Source organism: Aquarana catesbeiana, linkage group LG06 (genome assembly GCF_042186555.1).
Source record: "Aquarana catesbeiana isolate 2022-GZ linkage group LG06, ASM4218655v1, whole genome shotgun sequence".
NCBI lineage: Eukaryota > Metazoa > Chordata > Amphibia > Anura > Ranidae > Aquarana > Aquarana catesbeiana.
In genome coordinates this window covers 242,744,856-242,763,077 of record NC_133329.1, presented here as the reverse complement: position 1 = coordinate 242,763,077, position 18,222 = coordinate 242,744,856, and the positions used below count along the sequence as shown (strand labels likewise).

Sequence of the window (18,222 nt, the reverse complement as noted above, 5' to 3'; positions counted from 1 at the left end):
CCCAAGTATTAGAGAGAAAGTTATCTACCCTAGAAGAACCCATAACAGAAGAAGAGATTAATACAGCTTTAAAAGATTCAGCATCGGGAAAAAGTCAAGGCCCAGATGGGTTCACAACTTACTATTTTAAAAAGTTTAAAGAAATTCTATCCCCAAAATTATGCTCATATATGAATCGACTCGGAACAAACTATGAGATGAGAAGAGAAGCATTACTGGCTTTGATTACAATTATTCCAAAGGAGGGAAAGGATGCTACCCTATGCTCAAGATACAGGCCGAATTCCTTGTTAAACAACATTTTGCAAAATTATTTGCAAAAATGTTAGCTTCTAGGATGAAAGACTTAATGACTGACTTGGTGCATGCAGCCAGGTAAGGTTCATCCCTAGAAGGGAAGGAAGAAACAATGGAGTGAGAACATTGCTCTTGCTACAGAAAATTAGAGAGGGAAGTTCCCCAGGCCTACTGTCATTAGATGCTGAAAAAGCTTTTGACAGGGTGGACTGGGGATTCTCGATGAACACCCTGGAAGCCATGGGAATAGGCCCAATGATGATTTTATGAATTAATGTATTATACAATCATCCTAAAGCAACAGTAAAGATTAATGGGGTTTCATCCCAACCTTTTGAACTGTTTAATGTAACGAGACAGGGGTGTCCCCTATCACCCCTATTATTTGTATTGTCATTAGAACCCCTCCTGGCAACAATATGAAATAGTCCAGATATAGGAGGCATTAAGATAGGAGATGAGGAACATAAAATAGCGGCTTATGCGAAAAATGTATTGTTATACATATCCGATCCTAGGATTACAATGCCTAACTTAATGAAGATACTAAAATACTACCCTGTTTCCCCGAAAATAAGACCTAGTGTGATTGTCGGTGATGGCTGCAATATAAGCCCTACCGCCCAAATAAGCCCTAGTTAAAGTCCTTGTAGGTCTTATTTTCAGGGTAGGGCTTATTTTTGTGGAAACAGGGTAGGGCTTATTTGGGGGGTAGGGCTTATATTTCAGCCATCACTGACAATCACGCTAGGTCTTATTTTGGGGGAAACAGGGTATGGAGAACTATCAAATTTAAAAGTAAATCCTTCTAAATCAGAGATCTTAAATATAAATATGAGTAAACAGGAAGAACAAAGCTTACAGCAAGAATTCCAATTTACATGGAGGAAAACAGAATTAAAATACTTAGAAATAAAATTAACACCATCCCTAGGAAAAATATATCAAGAAAATTATATCCCACTACTAAATGAAATAAAAATGGAAATGAAAAGGATAGCAACAAAGTCCCTCTCCTGGATAGGACAAATAAATATTATAAAGATGGTAATACTGCAGAAAGTTATGTATAAATTCCAAATGTTACAGATCTCCCTACCACAGACATATTTTAAGGTATTAAAAACGACGATAACAAAGTTCATATGGCGGAACAAGAAACTGAGAATGCAATTCTCGGTATTAAATAAAGATAAATTGGGAGGATTGACAGTACCAGATTTTAAAAAATATTACAATGCAGTTCTACTATCACGAGTAATAGAGTGGGCAAAAAAGGTAAATGAAAAAAGATGGGTAAAATTAGAGAACACAATTAGTAAGGCACGGTTGGGTAAGATTATATGGATACCACCACAGTATAGAACGTTAGATGAGAATGCATATGTAATGACACAAAACGCACCTAGAACTTGGGATTTATTTCACAAACAAGGAAAGTGGAAGTATAATCCACCATTAATCCCACTTAGGTAAACTTATTATTTTTCACGGGGAAAAGGAAAATTATTTGGGGAATGGATAAAAGATGAAAATGCACTAAAAGATATAATGGAAAAGGGAAAAATATGCACAATACAAGAATTAAGGTGCAAGACAGATTTGATGGTGATAGATGAATGGCGGTATTTCCAGCTGAATCATTTTGTCACAACATTGCCACAACCAATAAGATCTGGAGAAGATTTATTACCTTTGGAGCGTTTGTGCATAGCAAAGAACACAAGAAATGGTATCTCCCGGATATACAAAATATTGGTGGCAATGGACGGACTGGAAATTCCGCAATACATAAAAAAATGTGAAAAGGAACTGGGAGCACGAGGGAACGAACAACACTTAAGAAAAAATTTGAGGATAAATGGCTATAAATGTCTGACAAGATGGTATATAACACCAGACAAAGCACATAAATATCAAATAGGGAAACCACCATATTGTTGGCGAGGATGCAAAGTAGTGGGAACTATGAACCACATTTGGTGAGACTGCCAAAAAGTAAAAAATATTGGAGAGAGGTGGTACAATTAATAAAGGAGATTATTAATATAGAAATACCAGAAGAGCCTCAGACGTGCTTTTTTCATGGGGTAAAAAGTCCAATAAAACAGTATAAGGAATTTGTGATACCTCTTCTAATGAATGCAGGCAAAAGTCTGATACCAAGACATTGGGAAGAAATGGAAAGCCCTACATTAAGAGAGTGGATTAAAAAAGTAGTAGCTACATTCAGTGGGGCAAAAAAGTATTTAGTCAGCCACCAATTGTGCAAGTTCTCCCACTTAAAAAGATGAGAGAGGCCTGTAATTGTCATCATAGGTATACCTCAACTATGAGAGACAAAATGTGGAAACAAATCCAGGCAATCACATTGTCTGATTTTGAAAGAATTTATTTGCAAATTATGGTGGAAAATAAGTATTTGGTCACCTACAAACAAGCAAGATTTCTGGCTCTCACAGACCTGTATCTTCTTCTTTAAGAGGCTCCTCTGTCCTCCTTACCTGTATTAATGGCACCTGTTTGAACTTGTTATCAGTATAAAAGACACCTGTCCACAACCTCAAACAGTCACACTCCAAACTCCACTATGGTGAAGACCAAAGAGCTGTCGAAGGACACCAGAAACAAAATTGTAGACCTGCACCAGGCTGGGAAGACTGAATCTGCAATAGGCAAGCAGCTTGGTGTGAAGAAATCAACTGTGGGAGCAATAATTAGAAAATAGAAGACATACAAGACCACTAATAATCTCCCTCGATCTGGGGCTCCACGCAAGATCTCACCCCGTGGGGTCAAATGATCACAAGAACAGTAAGCAAAAATCCCAGAACCACACGGGGGGACCTAGTGAATGATCTGCAGAGAGCTAGGACCAACGTAACAAAGGCTACCATCAGTAACACACTACGCCACCAGGGACTCAGATCCTGCAGTGCCAGACGTGTCCCCCTGCTTAAGCCAGTACATGTCCGGGCCCGTCTGAGGTTATACTAAAATACTTATTTTCCACCATAATTTGCGAATAAATTCCTTCAAAAATCAGACAATGTGATTCTCTGGATTTGTTTCCAAATTTTGTCTCTCATAGTTGAGGTATACCTATGATGACAATTACAGGCCTCTCTCATCTTTTAAGTGGGAGAACTTGCACAATTGGCGGCTGAAAAAATACTTTTTTGCCCCACTGTGTGTGTATATATATATATATATATATATATATATATATATATATATATATATTATATATACAGATACACCCCTCACTATTTAGTAAATATTTTATTAATATCTTTCCATGTGACAACACTGAAGAAATGACACTTTGCTACAATGTAAAGTAGTGAGTGTACAACTTGTATAACAGTGTAAATTTGCTGTCCCCTCAAAATAACTCAACACACAACCATTAATGCCTAAACCGCTAGAAACAAAAGTGAGTACACCCCTAAGTGAAAATGTCCAAATTGGGCCCAAAGTGTCAATATTTTGTGTGGCCAACATTATTTTCAAGCACTGCCTTAACCCTCTTGGGCATGGAGTTTACCAGAGCTTCACAGGTTGCCACTGGAGTCCTCTTCCACTCCTCCATGACGACATCATGGATCTGGTGGATGTTAGAGACCTTGCGCTCCTCCACCTTCCATTTGAGGATGCCCCACAGATGCTTAATTGGGTTTAGGTCTGGAGACATGCTTGGCCAGTCCACCTTTACCCTCAGCTTCTTTAGCAAGGCAGTGGTCATCTTGGAGGTGTATTTGGGGTTGTTATCATTAATACTGCCCTGTGGCCCAGTCTCCGAAGGGAGGGGATCATGCTCTGCTTCAGTATGTCACAGTACATGTTGACATTCATGGTTCCCTCAATGAACTGTAGCTCCCCAGTGCTGGCAGCACTCATGCAGCCCCAGACCATGACACTCCCACCACCATGCTTGACTGTAGACAAGACACACTTGTCTTTGACTCCTCACCTTTACACTGTTATACAAGCCGTACACTCACTAATTTACATTGTAGCAAAGTGTCATTTCTTCAGTGTTTTTTCTCCCAATTTTCACACTTGTTACATTGCAGCCATTTATTAAAATCATTTAGGTTCATTTTTTTCCTCATTAATGTACACACAGCACCCCATATTGACAGAAAAACACAGAATTGTTGACATTTTTGCAGATTTATTAAAAAAGAAAAACTGAAATATCACATGGTCCTAAGTATTCAGACCCTTTGCTCGGTATTTAGTAGAAGCACCCTTTTGATCTAATACAGCCATGAGTCTTTTTGGGAAAGATGGAACAAGTTTTTCACACCTGGATTTGTGGATCCTCTGCCATTCCTCTTTGCAGATCCTCTCCAGTTCTGTCAGGTTGGATGTAAACGTTGGTGGACAGCCATTTTTAGGTCTCTCCAGAGATGCTCAATTGGGTTTAAGTCAGGGCTCTGGTTGGGCCATTCAAGAACAGTCACGGAGTTGTTGTGAAGCCACTCCTTCGTTATTTTAGCTGTGTGCTTAGGGTCATTGTTTTGTTGGACCAGTCTGAGGTCCTGAGCACTCTGGAGAAGGTTTTCGTCCAGGATATCCCTGTACTTGGCCGCATTCATCTTTCCCTCAATTGCAACCAGTCGTCTTGCCCCTGCAGCTGAAAAACACCCCCACAGCATGATGCTGCCTGGTTTTCTGCACACATAACATTTAGAGTTAAGGCCAAAAAGTTATATCTTGGTCTCTTCAGACCAGAGAATCTTATTTCTCACCATCTTGGAGTCCTTCAGGTGTTTTTTTAACAAGCTCCATGCGGGCTTTCATGTGTCTTGCACTGAGGACAGGCTTCCGTCGGGCCACTCTGCCATAAAACTCTGACTGGTGGAGGGCTACAGTGGTGGTTGACTTTCTACAACTTTCTCCCATCTCCCGACTGCATCTCTGGAGCTCAGTCACAGTGATCTTTGGGTTCTTCTTTACCTCTCTCACCAAGGCTCTTCTACCCCGATAGCTCAGTTTGGCCGGACGGCCAGCTCTAGGAAGGGTTCTAGTCGTCCCAAATGTCTTCCATTTAAGGATTATGGAGGCCACTGTGGTCTTAGGAACCTTAAGTGCAGCAGAAATTTTTTGTAACCATGGCCAGATCTGTGCCTTGCCACAAATCTGTCTCTGAGCTCTTCAGGCAGTTCCTTTGACCTCATGATTCTCATTTGCTCTGACATGCACTGTGAGCTGTAAGGTCTTATATAGACAGGTGTGTGGCTTTCCTAATCAAGTCCAATCAGTATAATCAAACACAGCTGGACTCAAATGAAGGTGTAGAGCCATCTCAAGGATGATCAGAAGAAATGGACAGCACCTGAGTTAAATATACGAGTGTCACAGCAAAGGGTCTGAATACTTAGGACCATGTGATATTTCAGTTTTTCTTTTTTAATAAATCTGCAAAAATGTCAACAATTCTGTGTTTTTCTGTCAATATGGGGTGCTGTGTGTACATTAATGAGGAAAAAAATGAACTTAAATGATTTTAGCAAATGGCTGCAATATAACAAAGAGTGAAAAAAGGGGGTCTGAATACTTTCCGTCCCTACTGTATATATATATCTATATATATATAGATATATATATATATATCTATATATATATATATATCTATAGATATAGATATCTATATGTATATAAATCTATATATATATAGATATATATCTCTATATATAGAGATATATATCTATATATATATTGCTCAGCATAAAAGCAAAGATTTGCTTTTATGCTGAGCACTGAAAAGAAAGATTTTAATCAATATCTCAATGAACATAAGAACAATTTCCAATATTTTGACAAAATTGAGTTTTATATAACATTTGTTTAGCTCATTACATGAAAGTAAGGTTAATAATATACCGTAACCTAGATTACAAAATCTTCAGTTTTACTCAAATTAGTTGATGCAACCCACGAAAAAAAACTACTACATCTAGTATTTTGTATGACCTCCATGATTTGAAAGGACAGCACCAAGTCTTCTATGCATGGAATGAACAAGTTGGCGACATATTGCAACGTCTATCTTTTTCCATAGTTCAAGAACGACCTCTTTTAGAGCCTGGATGCTGGATGGATAGTGATGCTCAACTTGTCACTTCAGAATTCCCCATAGGTGTTCGATTGGGTTCAGATCAGGAGACATACTTGGCCACTGAATCACTTTTACCCTGTTCTTCTTTAGAAATGCAACAGTTGCCTTATGCCGTGTACACATGAGCGGAATGTCCAGCAGAAAAAGTCAGACGGGAGATTTTCATTGTATATTCCGATCGTGTGTATGCCCCATCGGACTTTTTACGTCGAAAATTCTGACGGACCTAGAAAGAGAACATGTTCTAAAATTTTCCGACGGAACCAATTCCTATTGGGAAAACCGCTCGTCTGTATGCTGTTCCGATGTACCAAAAACGACGCATGCTCTGAAGCAAGTACGAGATGGAAGCTATTGGCTACTGGCTATTGAACTTCCGTTTTCTAGTCCCATTGTACGTCACCGAGTTCTGGACGGTCGGAATTTGGTGTGACCGTGTGTATGCAAGACAGCTTGAGCAGAATACCGTCAGAACTCCGTCTGAAAAACCTTCAGAGTTTATTCCGACGGGAAAAAAGTGCACAACGTCCAAGGGCATGGAGTGATGGTAGCATCTTCTCTTTCAATATGGAGCAGTACATCTGTGAATTCATGCTACCATCAATGAAATGCAGCTCCCCGACACCTGCAGCACTCATGCAGCCCCACAAAAGGACACTGCCATCACCATGTTTCACCGTAGGCACCATGCATTTTTCTTTGTACTCCTCACCTTTGCAACGCCATACAGTTTTGAAGCCATCAGTTCCAAAAACATTTATCTTGGTCTCGTCACTCCAGAGTACAGAGTTCCAGTAGTCTTCTTTTTTACCATGGGCCCTGGCAAATTCTAGGTGGGCTTTTTTGTGCATGGGCTTTAGGAGAGGCTTCCTTCGTGGACGACTTCAATGCATGCCATATTGTGTCACAGGAAACAATCACCCCAGTTTGCCTTTCTACCTTTTAGCTAACTGCAGTGAACTTGCGTGGTGATTTTTTTCAACCCTTCTCATTAGAAAACGCTCCTCTTGAGGTGTTAACTTGGATGGATGGCCTGGACGTCTCTGTAAGATGGTTGCAGTTCCATCTTTGTTAAATTTTTGTATCACTTTTGCTACAGTATTCTGACTGATAAGTAAAGCTTTGCTGATCTTCTTGTAGCCTTCACCTTTCTTGTGTAAAGAAATTATTTTCTTTCTCAGGCCTTGTGACATTTTTCTTCCATGTGATGCCATTGCTGACAGCATGAAAAGGGAAGGGGTTTTCTTTAAGTAATGCCCTTTTATAATCAACTGTCTGCTGGACACCTGTTTGATGAATAATTAGACTCACCTGTAGTTGAATTCTTGTTAATTAGGATTTTGTTGTCTAAAATGTAGCTTTGCTCCTAAGACTTTAATTGGGGTGTATTCATTTTTGCAACATCGTCTTGAATGAATTTGTTAGGAAAAATACTTTTTTGTGTGTGCAAAATAACAAATCTTGGTTGCAATCAATGGCCCGCATTTGTGGGAGTATTTTGTAGTATAGTGTCCCATAGAAAATGTTGATTCTGAAAGTAAAGTAAAGGTTTTCTGACAAATCTGTTGGGGTGTACTCATTTATGCTGAGCACTGTATATATACAAATAAAGTACTATTTGTGTGCTATGTATATGTATTGAAATATGTATTTCAATACATATGTTCACTGTTCAATATATTTCAATACATATGTTCACTGTTCAATATATACACAGACAAATATATATACACTGGAGATCAATATTATAGAGCAACCTACCATTTTCTAAATTTCAAGCTCACTGCTTATTCCTTTTTGAAATTATCTAAACAGGAGAAAAAGAGCGGTTTTGTTAAGCATATTTCATGAGTTACATATATGTTAAAGCAAAAAATCAAAAACATCAATGAGATTTGAAAAAGAACATTGATCAAAATTAGAGAACACTTTCAGATACCTCCTAGTTATTGGTGTTAACCACTTCAGCCCCGGAAGATTTGGCTGCTCAATGACCAGGCCATTTTTTGTGATACAGCACTCTGTCGCTTTAACTGACAATTGCACGGTTGTGCGACGCTGTACCCAGACAAAATTGGCGTCCTTTTTTTCCCGCAAATAGAGCTTTTGGTAATTGATCACCTCTGCGGTTTTTATTTTTTGCGCTATAAACAAAAGAAGAACAACAATTTTGAAAAAAACACAATATCTTTTAGTTTTTGCTATAATAAATATCCCAATTTAAAAAAAAAAAAAAAAAATTCCTCAGTTTAGGCTGATATTTATTCAACATATTTTTGGTAAAAAAACCTCAATAAGCGCATATTGATTGGTTTGCGCAAAAGTTATAGCGTCTACAAAATAGGGGATAGATTTATGACATTTTTATTACTAATTTTTTTTTTTACTAGTAATGGCGGTGATCTGCGATTTTTATCGGGACTGTGATATTGCGGCGGACAAATTGGACACTTTTGACAAATTTTAGGGACTATTGACAATTATTCAGTGTCCTACAGCATCTTAAAGGGCTGACGTACAGCTACGGTGGCTCGCCCAGGGGAGCCATTCTGCCGCAGTATAACTGCGGTGGCCGATCGGGAACCAGTTAATTTGGCACCTTGTGCTAATTTCTTTAATTATCTGACAAACCCTATTTAACTGGCAGTCTAACTTTCCAGTTTTCACTGACTTTGCAAGATGTTGAGACGTTCTAAAATGACTGAGACCCTCCAGCAGCAGGTTGTCCAGATGAAGGCCAAAGGGATGACCCTTTCAGCCATAGAAAGAGAAGTTTGCCATTCCAAATCTGTGATTTCTGGAATATTGTGTCTTTACAACGTCAAACTTATTCAAGTCCCCCAGGAAGGCTGAGGACAGGATAATGTGGAGAATCTCAATGGACAATCGGTTCAACACTGCAGTTTCGATTGCTCACCAGTTCAGCGCTGAACAGAGTAGGGATCTGTCTCGTCATACAGTGTCTCGCCGTTTAAGAGAATTTGGACTGGAAGCCCACTCTGTAGTGACCAAACCTCTCATTGGCAGAAAGAATCAAAAGCCTAGACTAACCTTTGCTAAGGAGCATGTTGTGTTGTCTGCTCCGAAGTTCACTTTAGCGATGAAAACAAGTTTAATTCATTTGGGTCTGATAGAAAACATGTTTGTCTTCAAACTGGGAAAAGACTGAGCCCAAAGTGTGTAAAGAAGTCAGTGAAAGGTAGAGGGGGAAGCATCATGGTTTGGGGGATGTTTTCTGCAGCAGGAGTTGGGCCTCTTATACAGCTACATGGCAGAGTGAATGCAAATGTTTATCAGAACCTTCTTCGACAACATTCAGTTCCTTTCCTGCGTTCATCAGCCAGCAATTTCATCTACAGCAATGCCCCCTGCTACACAGCAAAGTGGGTAAAGCCATTCCTTGAAGCTGAAAACATTGAAATAATAATATGGCCAGCCCAGAATCTTGATCTAAACCCAATAGAAAACCTCTGGAAAATCCTTGGTGACAAAGTTATGGCCAAGAAACCCCCTACAGTCACTGAACTGTGGAAGAGACTGGAAGAAGAGTGGAACAAAATCACACCCGGGCAGTGTGGAAGACTAGTGATGTTCTGTGGATGCAGATGTGCTGAAGTCATTTAAAGCAAGGGCCTGTACACTTCTTACTAATTGTTGATTGTTGTAACCCTCAGAAATTTTAGTTGTAATCTTTCTCCCTGCTACAGTCATTGATGTTTTCTAATTTTCATCATTGTGTTTTCTACAAAATAAAGTTTTTTTTGTTGAAGTGCATTGGTTATTTTGAAAAACACTGCTCTAATAGCATGGTATAGCCACAACAAAAATTCCATCAAATGTTCAGCAATGAAGATTACATTATTTCTGAAAAAATCAAGTGTTCATAAATTGTTCTCTAATTTTGATCTCCAGTGTATATTACAATCAATAAGGTGCTAGTTATGTGCCATTTAAAAAACTGTTGTTGCCCACCACCAGTACATCACCGCTCTCACCTTATTATATGGACCTGATGTAACTCAGATCAATAGCGCTTTTTCCCTTTTAAGCATGGAATACTGCTATTCCTCTTGCGCTTTCTCTCTGGTTACTGGAAAGGTAATCCATCGCCATCCTGGGTCCCTTTAATTGATATCAGTGGGCTGTGTGGGTGGTTGATCACCCAGACCAGCTGAATCTTTAGAGCATAGCTTTTGGAGCCTCTTCATGAGCAGAGTCTTCTCCACACTGGAGGGCTCGAGAACCAAACAGTTTTTGGGCCCTTAGAAATAAGGATGACAGGTCCTCTTTATGGAGAGATCTGGGATCAAAAAGACCCCAAATCTCTCCTTTTTTTGCTTTACAAAATAAAAAATTTGTTTACTTCCACCCTAGAGTGGACGCAATGTCATAACGTCGCTCTGGTCCTCCGAGGCCATAGAGGCAATCAGACACAAACTAGTTTCTCACTGCCTCTGTGACCAGTAAGCCACACAGGCGGACAGTTTCTCGGGTAAGCTGGTGGAAAAGGGTAAGCCCGAGAAACAGCGATGGGAGGGGGGAATGCCCCCTCCCACCGCTTCAGAAAGCGATCCCCTGGCTAATGAGTCACTCAGATAGCTTTCATGAGAAAGTCAGCCGCCGGCTGAAAAAAAAAGATACCATTACCATAGTTCCAACTTCCACTTCCAAACTGCAGCATAAATATACGTATTGCGGTCATCAAGTGGTTAATAAAGTGTATAACTTAGGGTTGGTAGTGATTATCACACTTATATATTTAAAGGTGGTCACTTCCGACCAGCTTCTGTACATATACGTCGGCAGTTTAAAGATGAATATCTCGGTAATGGCAGCAGCTGCTGCCACAACCGAGGTATCCATCTTTTGAGCCGGCGGTCCTGTTTACGATAATCGTGGTCCAATCCATTCCACGAGCAGGTGCAATTTTGAAGCGTGACATGTTGGGTATCAATTTACTCGGCGTAACATCTCTAACATTCTAAAAAAAATTGGGCTAAGTTTACTGTTGTCTTATTTTTTTATTCAAAAAAGTGAATTTTTTCCAAAAAAAGTGCGCTTGTAAGACCGCTGCGCAAATACGGTGTCACAAAAAGTATTGCAATGACTGCCAATTTTCTAGAGTGTTAGAAAAAAAAAATGTATAATGTTTGGGTGTTCTAAGTAATTCTCTAGCAAAAAAACGTGTTTTTAACTTGTAAACACCGAGTCTGAAAAAGAGGCCTGGTCTTTAAGTGGTTAATAGATGTGGCAGAGCTAGGTAAAGGGGGATTTTATTTTATCAATAGGTAATAATACAGATGTACCCCAATCGAATAGTAGTCCTGAAAAGTGACTTATACTCTGCCTAGAAGAAGAATTATTTATACACGTCTCTTGCTACTTGTACCATCAGATTCTTCTCATATTCCTTCATATTTGCCTAAACACCTGAGATTTGTTGAACTAGTAGACCATAGAGATACTTCTTTAGAGAATTCCAGACTACTAACAAAGAAATTGTAGAATTATTCCACCCCAAAAGACAATGAGATCAGAGTGAATAGAGGAGAACTTTGGCAACAATCTTAAGCAACTTAAGCAATTAGGGTTTTGTCCCCAAGGAAGAGAAGCCTCTCCATTATTATTTTTAAATTGTACTACCAATGGAGAATGTTCAGAAATTCCCCTAGCAATATGTTTATTCTTATGATCTTTTGTAGACAATGTTGTATGTCTTTTATAGAAGCAAGAATATTTTTTTTTCCTCTAGGGTGTTTTATGTACCATATATCCATTTTGTACATTTCTTTGCCTTTTGCACAGTTGCTGAATTAACCCCAGTTCTCATTGTAAATTGAATTAGCAAATCTTTATTTTAAGACCACTTTCACACAAAAGGTGTCAGGGCTGATCAGCAGGGGATCAGTGAACTGATCCCCTGCTGAATTTGAGCAGAACACAATAGATGTCAATTTTTTTGCATTTTTGTCTGTTCATTATTTTTACTGCTGTTTAATTTTAAAACCAAAGCTTTTCTGACTCATATTAGATCACTGGATGACTGGATGTCAACAAACGTCTGTCCATTTAGATAGGACTACCTGAGATCCTTCACCTTTAGATCTACAAAAATAGAAAAGGATGCAGACCTTTTCAATTTTCTTTTTCCGGACGTGGATGGACTTGCAGGGATTTGGATGTAAATTTGCTTAGGTCCAATTAAATCTGAACGCTAATAGACTAAAAAAACTTGATTGGACCACCCATGTGAAAGGAACCCAACGATAAGATACTTACATAGTTAATCCAGTTTAAAAAAGATGACGTCCTTCCAGATCTCAACCCAGAGAAAATATGTTATCATTTATCTCTTATTTTTTCCAAAACCCATAGTTAACAAAAACAAATATTGTGACTTTTGTACCTCCTAGTTTTGTGATTTTACTTGTGGCTGAAATGTATTGAAAGTCTTTGGAGCTTAAGTTATGGTAATTTTTTGTGTACCTCATTCTCATTCTCATTGTGTACCTCATTCTCATTCTCCACCAAAGTGGGTGGAGTTTTTCATTTCCTGCAGTGCATTGATACTTTTAGTATTCTGTTCATAAGATCATCGGTGTCCCTGCCAATGTGCCATTCCTAAAGCCAGTGTGCACTAATTTAGCATGTCATTGCCTCTGCAGATTGACAGCTCTATCCCTAAGTGCGAACTGGATGATGTGAAAAGTGCTGCTAAAGAGGTATCTTTTTAAAATATAATTGAAGTGCATTACATTCCAGTTGTTCACATATCTCTCTCTTTCTTGTAATAAACTGGTTTGTGTTTATTTGGCCATAGATGTCTCAAGATAATCCTCAGCCAAAGAAGAGCACAGTGGGAATCCAAGATAGATCATCATCCCGAGAGGTAAATGGTGTTGTAATATTCCTAAAGCTTGCTGAAATCTTTCTCTGTGAACTTCTTTTGATAAAATCTGTATATGTTTTCTGTGTGTGCGTTTTTTTATGCAGACTACAGGTGTTTTTTTCCCATTGCTAACTTGCGTTGATTTTCTGTATTTTCTGTTCCTGCTCTTTACTGCACTTTCTTTCTTGCCCATTTTCTGTATTTGTGTCTCCTTTGCATCCGCATTCTCAATATTTTTTACCTGTTATCACTTCTCTACCTCCAGTGTTTGTCACATTTCTTCCCCCTTTTCTACAAACTCACCCATTCTCTTTGTTATTTTTTCCCGTCTTTATCTCTCCTTAATCTTTATCTCTGCACGCTCTTTTCCTTTCAATGTACTCTTTTCCTCTCTCTCTGTCTTTTTGCCCCTCAAGTTATGCTGTTGACATTAATTTATACTTTTTTTTTTTTTTGCAGAAAAAGTCACGGTATACAAACATTGGACTCTACACAGAAAATAGAAACAGACAGGTGTGTACTGCAATTTTCCTCCTTGTCTGAGCTGAATGAAAACCTGTTCTGATACCAATAGGGAGGCAGCTGGGGGTGGCCCACATTTTTTCTAATGTAAAAACAGTGATGAAGCACAGACCTTTCATTGTATCTGTGTCAATCTTATTATAACCATGTATGTACGTGCAAATGCACAACTCCTCAGCACAAATATGAACAAAGCGCCAGAAGGCTCAAAACTCAACCAAAGTGTGTACAAATGTGATCAAAGATAAGGGAAGTGTGACATATGCCTCGTTTCCACTAAGCAGAACGGTTCAGGTCGGTACAGTTTGGAAGGGTTAGAATGATCCGGGCTATTCAGGTGAGCATTTCCACTGCAATTTCGGACCGCCAGGGGCCATACGGAGTTTAGAAAAAATGCCTTTGACATGAGCATTGACTTTTTTTCTGTCTGCCAATCAGTGGAATGTATTGTGTGATGCCAGTAGCTCCACCCTAACCATACCATACCATTTTCTATGGCCCCAGATCTGAAGCAGGACCATGAATGGTGCGGTATGGTTCGGCTGTATGGGCCGCTTTCATAATGGAAACACTCAAAATAGTGTACCGTACCAAACCAACCCAAACCGATCCGCTCAGTGGAAGCGAGGCTATAATCTTATACAAGTCCATAATCCAAAAGTCTATATTCCTCCATGAATGTAAAGGATAAACACAGTCAGTATCAGCAGATTCTTTCCAGATGGCAGGATTGGTGTTACTCCCACTTGCAGACTCACATATATGTAAAACACAAAAGAAAGTGAAAGAGCGCCACCGACTAAAGTGGAGATTTACTAAAACCGATGCACACAGAATCTGGTCCATCTACGCATAGCAACCAGTCAGCTTCTAGGTTGTATTGTCAAAACTTAATTGAACAAGCTGAAAGTGGTTCTAACATGTTTCACATAAAGCTTGACATGTTTTGTGTAGTTCCACTTCCTCAGGAGCAGAAGGTGTAAAGATACAAATGCTACAATAACATTGGCTGGAGGAATTATCCCAGATGTGGTATATCAAATGGTAAGTAGTAGATAGAAAGTCATGATCCCATAAGGCAACAAGCATTAATAAATATATAGTTGAGTCTAGATATAAACATGAAGAGTAGCCCTCATAATAAATCCAGGAATCCCAATCCGGCAGTCAGTTTCCCTGCACAGATTCAAAGAGGAAAGCCTTACTTTGAATCCACTCAAGGTTCTCACTTTTAACTAAAGCCCTGATGAATGGGGAGTTCCTTTGACCCCAAACGTGCTGGCTGTCTTTTAACACAATATCAGTACATTTATTTGGACCTTTATCTTTTGGTCTGGCACTCCTTCCATTTATGCACATCTTTTTCTAGTAGCTGTATTATGGCCTATATAAATGAACACTTCTCCAGACATACAAATTCAGACGGACAAAAAATAAACACACTGGAAAAATAAGTTGGCCATACATGATTAGATTGTCTCTTGTTTAGCCTGTGGCTGAACGAGAGTAAATCAATTAATTCCCTCATCCATGCTGAACAGGCATATTCAAAGTTAACTGAAAAACTGAACAGTGACTGCATGTGATAACATACAGTCACAGTTTGGCCAATAATTTCCACCTTGGCATTTGTTGAGCTTGGTGGTGCTGCAAGGACTATAATTTTGAGCCATCTATGGCCAGAAATAGTCTTCCAGACCTCACAGCTGATGATCTGAGATCTGCTTTCAGTTTACACATATTTAAAGGGGGAGGGTGACATTACTTTAAAAATAACTTTTAATACTTTCTAAAATGCATTTTTTGCAAAATGTGGATGGATTATTTTTTTTAATCCTAGAAAAATACTTCACAACAAGGTAAAAATGTGGTTTTTGAAGAGCATCCTAACTCCCCTAATTGTTCAAGACCAGTAGCAGCTGTAGCCAAAGTGGAAGTTAATGATAACTTGCCTACTCCTTACCTCAATAACAGAAAGGTAATCTACTCCAACAAAAAATAAATTGTATATAAATTGTCCAAATTAACTTGTTTATTGAAATGTATAAAATCTCTTGTGCAGCTATCAACTGATTTTTTTTTTGCCGATTCAAGCTACCTATTAACATAAGAGGACAGTTGTTGAATGTGTATTCTCCTCGATCTGCTACACCTTTGTGGCAGCTAAAGCTCACCATATTTCACCATATTTGTCTCCATGCTTTATGTTTTTGTGAAATCACTTCGGAAAACAATACCCCCACCCCAGCATTTCTAGCTGTGGCAATCTTGATTATGGGCAGACAATTCCCAAAGCCTTTACTTCCTGGGAGCCACCTGCCTTTAGCTCAGGCATGCAGGCAGGAGTGTGTGCTTAGCTGAGATAGCCCCTCTCTCCTCCTCCAGATGAAAGAAAAAAATGCCCAGTCATTTTGGCCTAGACCAGAAACCAAGGTGCAACTGAAGAAATGTAAAAAATAAATTAAAAACAAGTATATAGAATATTTCTTCCTATCTGTTTACTAATTCTAGCAGCATAAAGATTAAAACTAGTTAATGTTGATTGAGAGTAAAGTTTGCTTTAATTTCAATGAATAACCACTTCAATACCAGGCACTTAGACACCTTTCTGCCCAAGCCAATTTTCAGCTTTCAGCGCTGTCGCAATTTGAATGACAATTGCGCAGTCATGCTACACTGTACCCAAACACATTTTTTATCATTTTGTTCCCACAAATAGAGCTTTCTTTTGGTGGTATTTGGTCACCTCTGCAATTTTTATTTTTTGCGCAACAAATAAAAAAATACCGAAAAATTTGGAAAAAAAACATGTTTTTCTTTGTTTCTGTTACTTTTTTTGTAAATAAGTACGTTTTCATCTTCAATGATGGGCACTAATATGGTTGCACTGACGGGCACTGATAAGGCAGCACGGATGAGCATCGATGAGGTGGCACTGATAGGCACTGATGATGGGCACTGATAGGCGGCACTGATGGGCACTGATAGGTGGCACTGGTATGCGGCACTGATGGGCACACATAGGTGGCACTGATGGGCACTCATAGGCGACACTGATGGGCACTCGTAGGCAGCACTGATGGGCACTCGTAGGCGGCACTGATGGGTACTTATGGGTGGCACTGATAGGTGGCACGGAGGGGCACTGATAGGTGGGCACTGATGGGCACGAATGGGCACTGATAGGTGGCACTGATGGACACTGATAGGTGACACTGATGGACACTGATGGGTGGCATTGATGGGCATCACTTAATTATTCTCTTACATAATGGTGCCAGTCAGTGCCCATATGTGGGCACTGATTGGCACAGATTTGGCATTAATTTGCACATGTGGATGGCCATGGGGGATGTACCTGGCCATCCACATGTTATGTGCCTCCCTGGTGGTCCTGGTGGCTTCCCTGGTGGTCCAGTGTAGGCATACGAGGGGGGGCTGCGCTGATAAACAATCAGCGAAGACCCCCCCCTGTCAGGAGAGCCGCCGATCGGCTCTCCTCTACTCGCGTCTATCAGACGCGAGTGAGGAAAAGCCGATCACCGGCTCTTCCTGTTTACATCGTGATCAGCCATGATTGGAGGAGGCTCTTTACCGAGATCAGTGTAGCGGTGTGTCAGATTGAAACACCGCACCACCGATCGCCGCAATGCGTGACCCCACGGGCGCACAGCGGCTGTTATCCTGAAAGACATCATATGACGCCCAGTCAGCATAACTAAACCACCGCCCGGCTGTCATTCTGCTATAGGCCGGGCGGGAAGTGGTTAAACCTGGCTGGTTGTTTTCATTGGGGTTGATTTACTAAAGTGGGAGAGTGTAAAATCTGGTCAGCTTCACATAGAAACCAATCAGCTTCCAGTTTTTTGGGTTTTTTTTGTCAAAGCTTAAAGTGGGTATTTTGGCTTTAAAAAAAAACAAAAAAAACAAACATGTCATACTTACCTGCTTTGTGCAATGGTTTTGTACAGAGCAGCCCCCATACTTTTCTTCTTGTGTCCCCTGCCAGCGCTCCTGGACCCTCCCCCTTGACCAGTGCCCCCAATAGCAAGCTGCTTGCTATAGGGGCACTAGTGCATGCTCGCTCCCGAGCCCTGCTCTATGCGTCTATAAGACTGCCCCCGCTCTATCCTCATTGGCTCACTGGCTGTTACTAACAGCAGTGGGAGCCAATGGCTCCCGCTGCTGTCTCAGCCAATGAGGAGAAGGAATCCTGGGACAGCATGAAGGTAAAAAAACCTTCAGCCTTTACAACCACTTTAATTAAACAGACTGAAGTTAGAAGCTGATTGGCTACCATGCACAGCTGCACCAGATATTGCACTCTCCAGTTTTAGTAAATCAACCCCAATTTCTATAAAATTTGTCAGTGATGTGACAAACTAAT

At 39.9% G+C, this 18,222-nt stretch overlaps 1 protein-coding gene across 2 annotated transcripts in view; it reads left to right on the top strand.

Annotated features, from left to right (window-relative positions):
* LOC141146667 (uncharacterized) overlaps window positions 1-18,222 on the top strand; it is an 80,400-nt gene that overhangs the window by 43,885 nt on the left and 18,293 nt on the right. The window contains exons 2-5 of one of the 2 annotated variants that reach the window (XM_073633103.1): window positions 13,090-13,146; window positions 13,245-13,313; window positions 13,773-13,826; window positions 15,676-15,813. In XM_073633103.1, the coding sequence (XP_073489204.1) occupies window positions 13,090-13,146; window positions 13,245-13,313; window positions 13,773-13,826; window positions 15,676-15,813 (318 nt within the window). The remainder of the gene's footprint in view (window positions 1-13,089; window positions 13,147-13,244; window positions 13,314-13,772; window positions 13,827-15,675; window positions 15,814-18,222) is intronic. The other variant, XM_073633104.1, reaches the window with a different exon arrangement.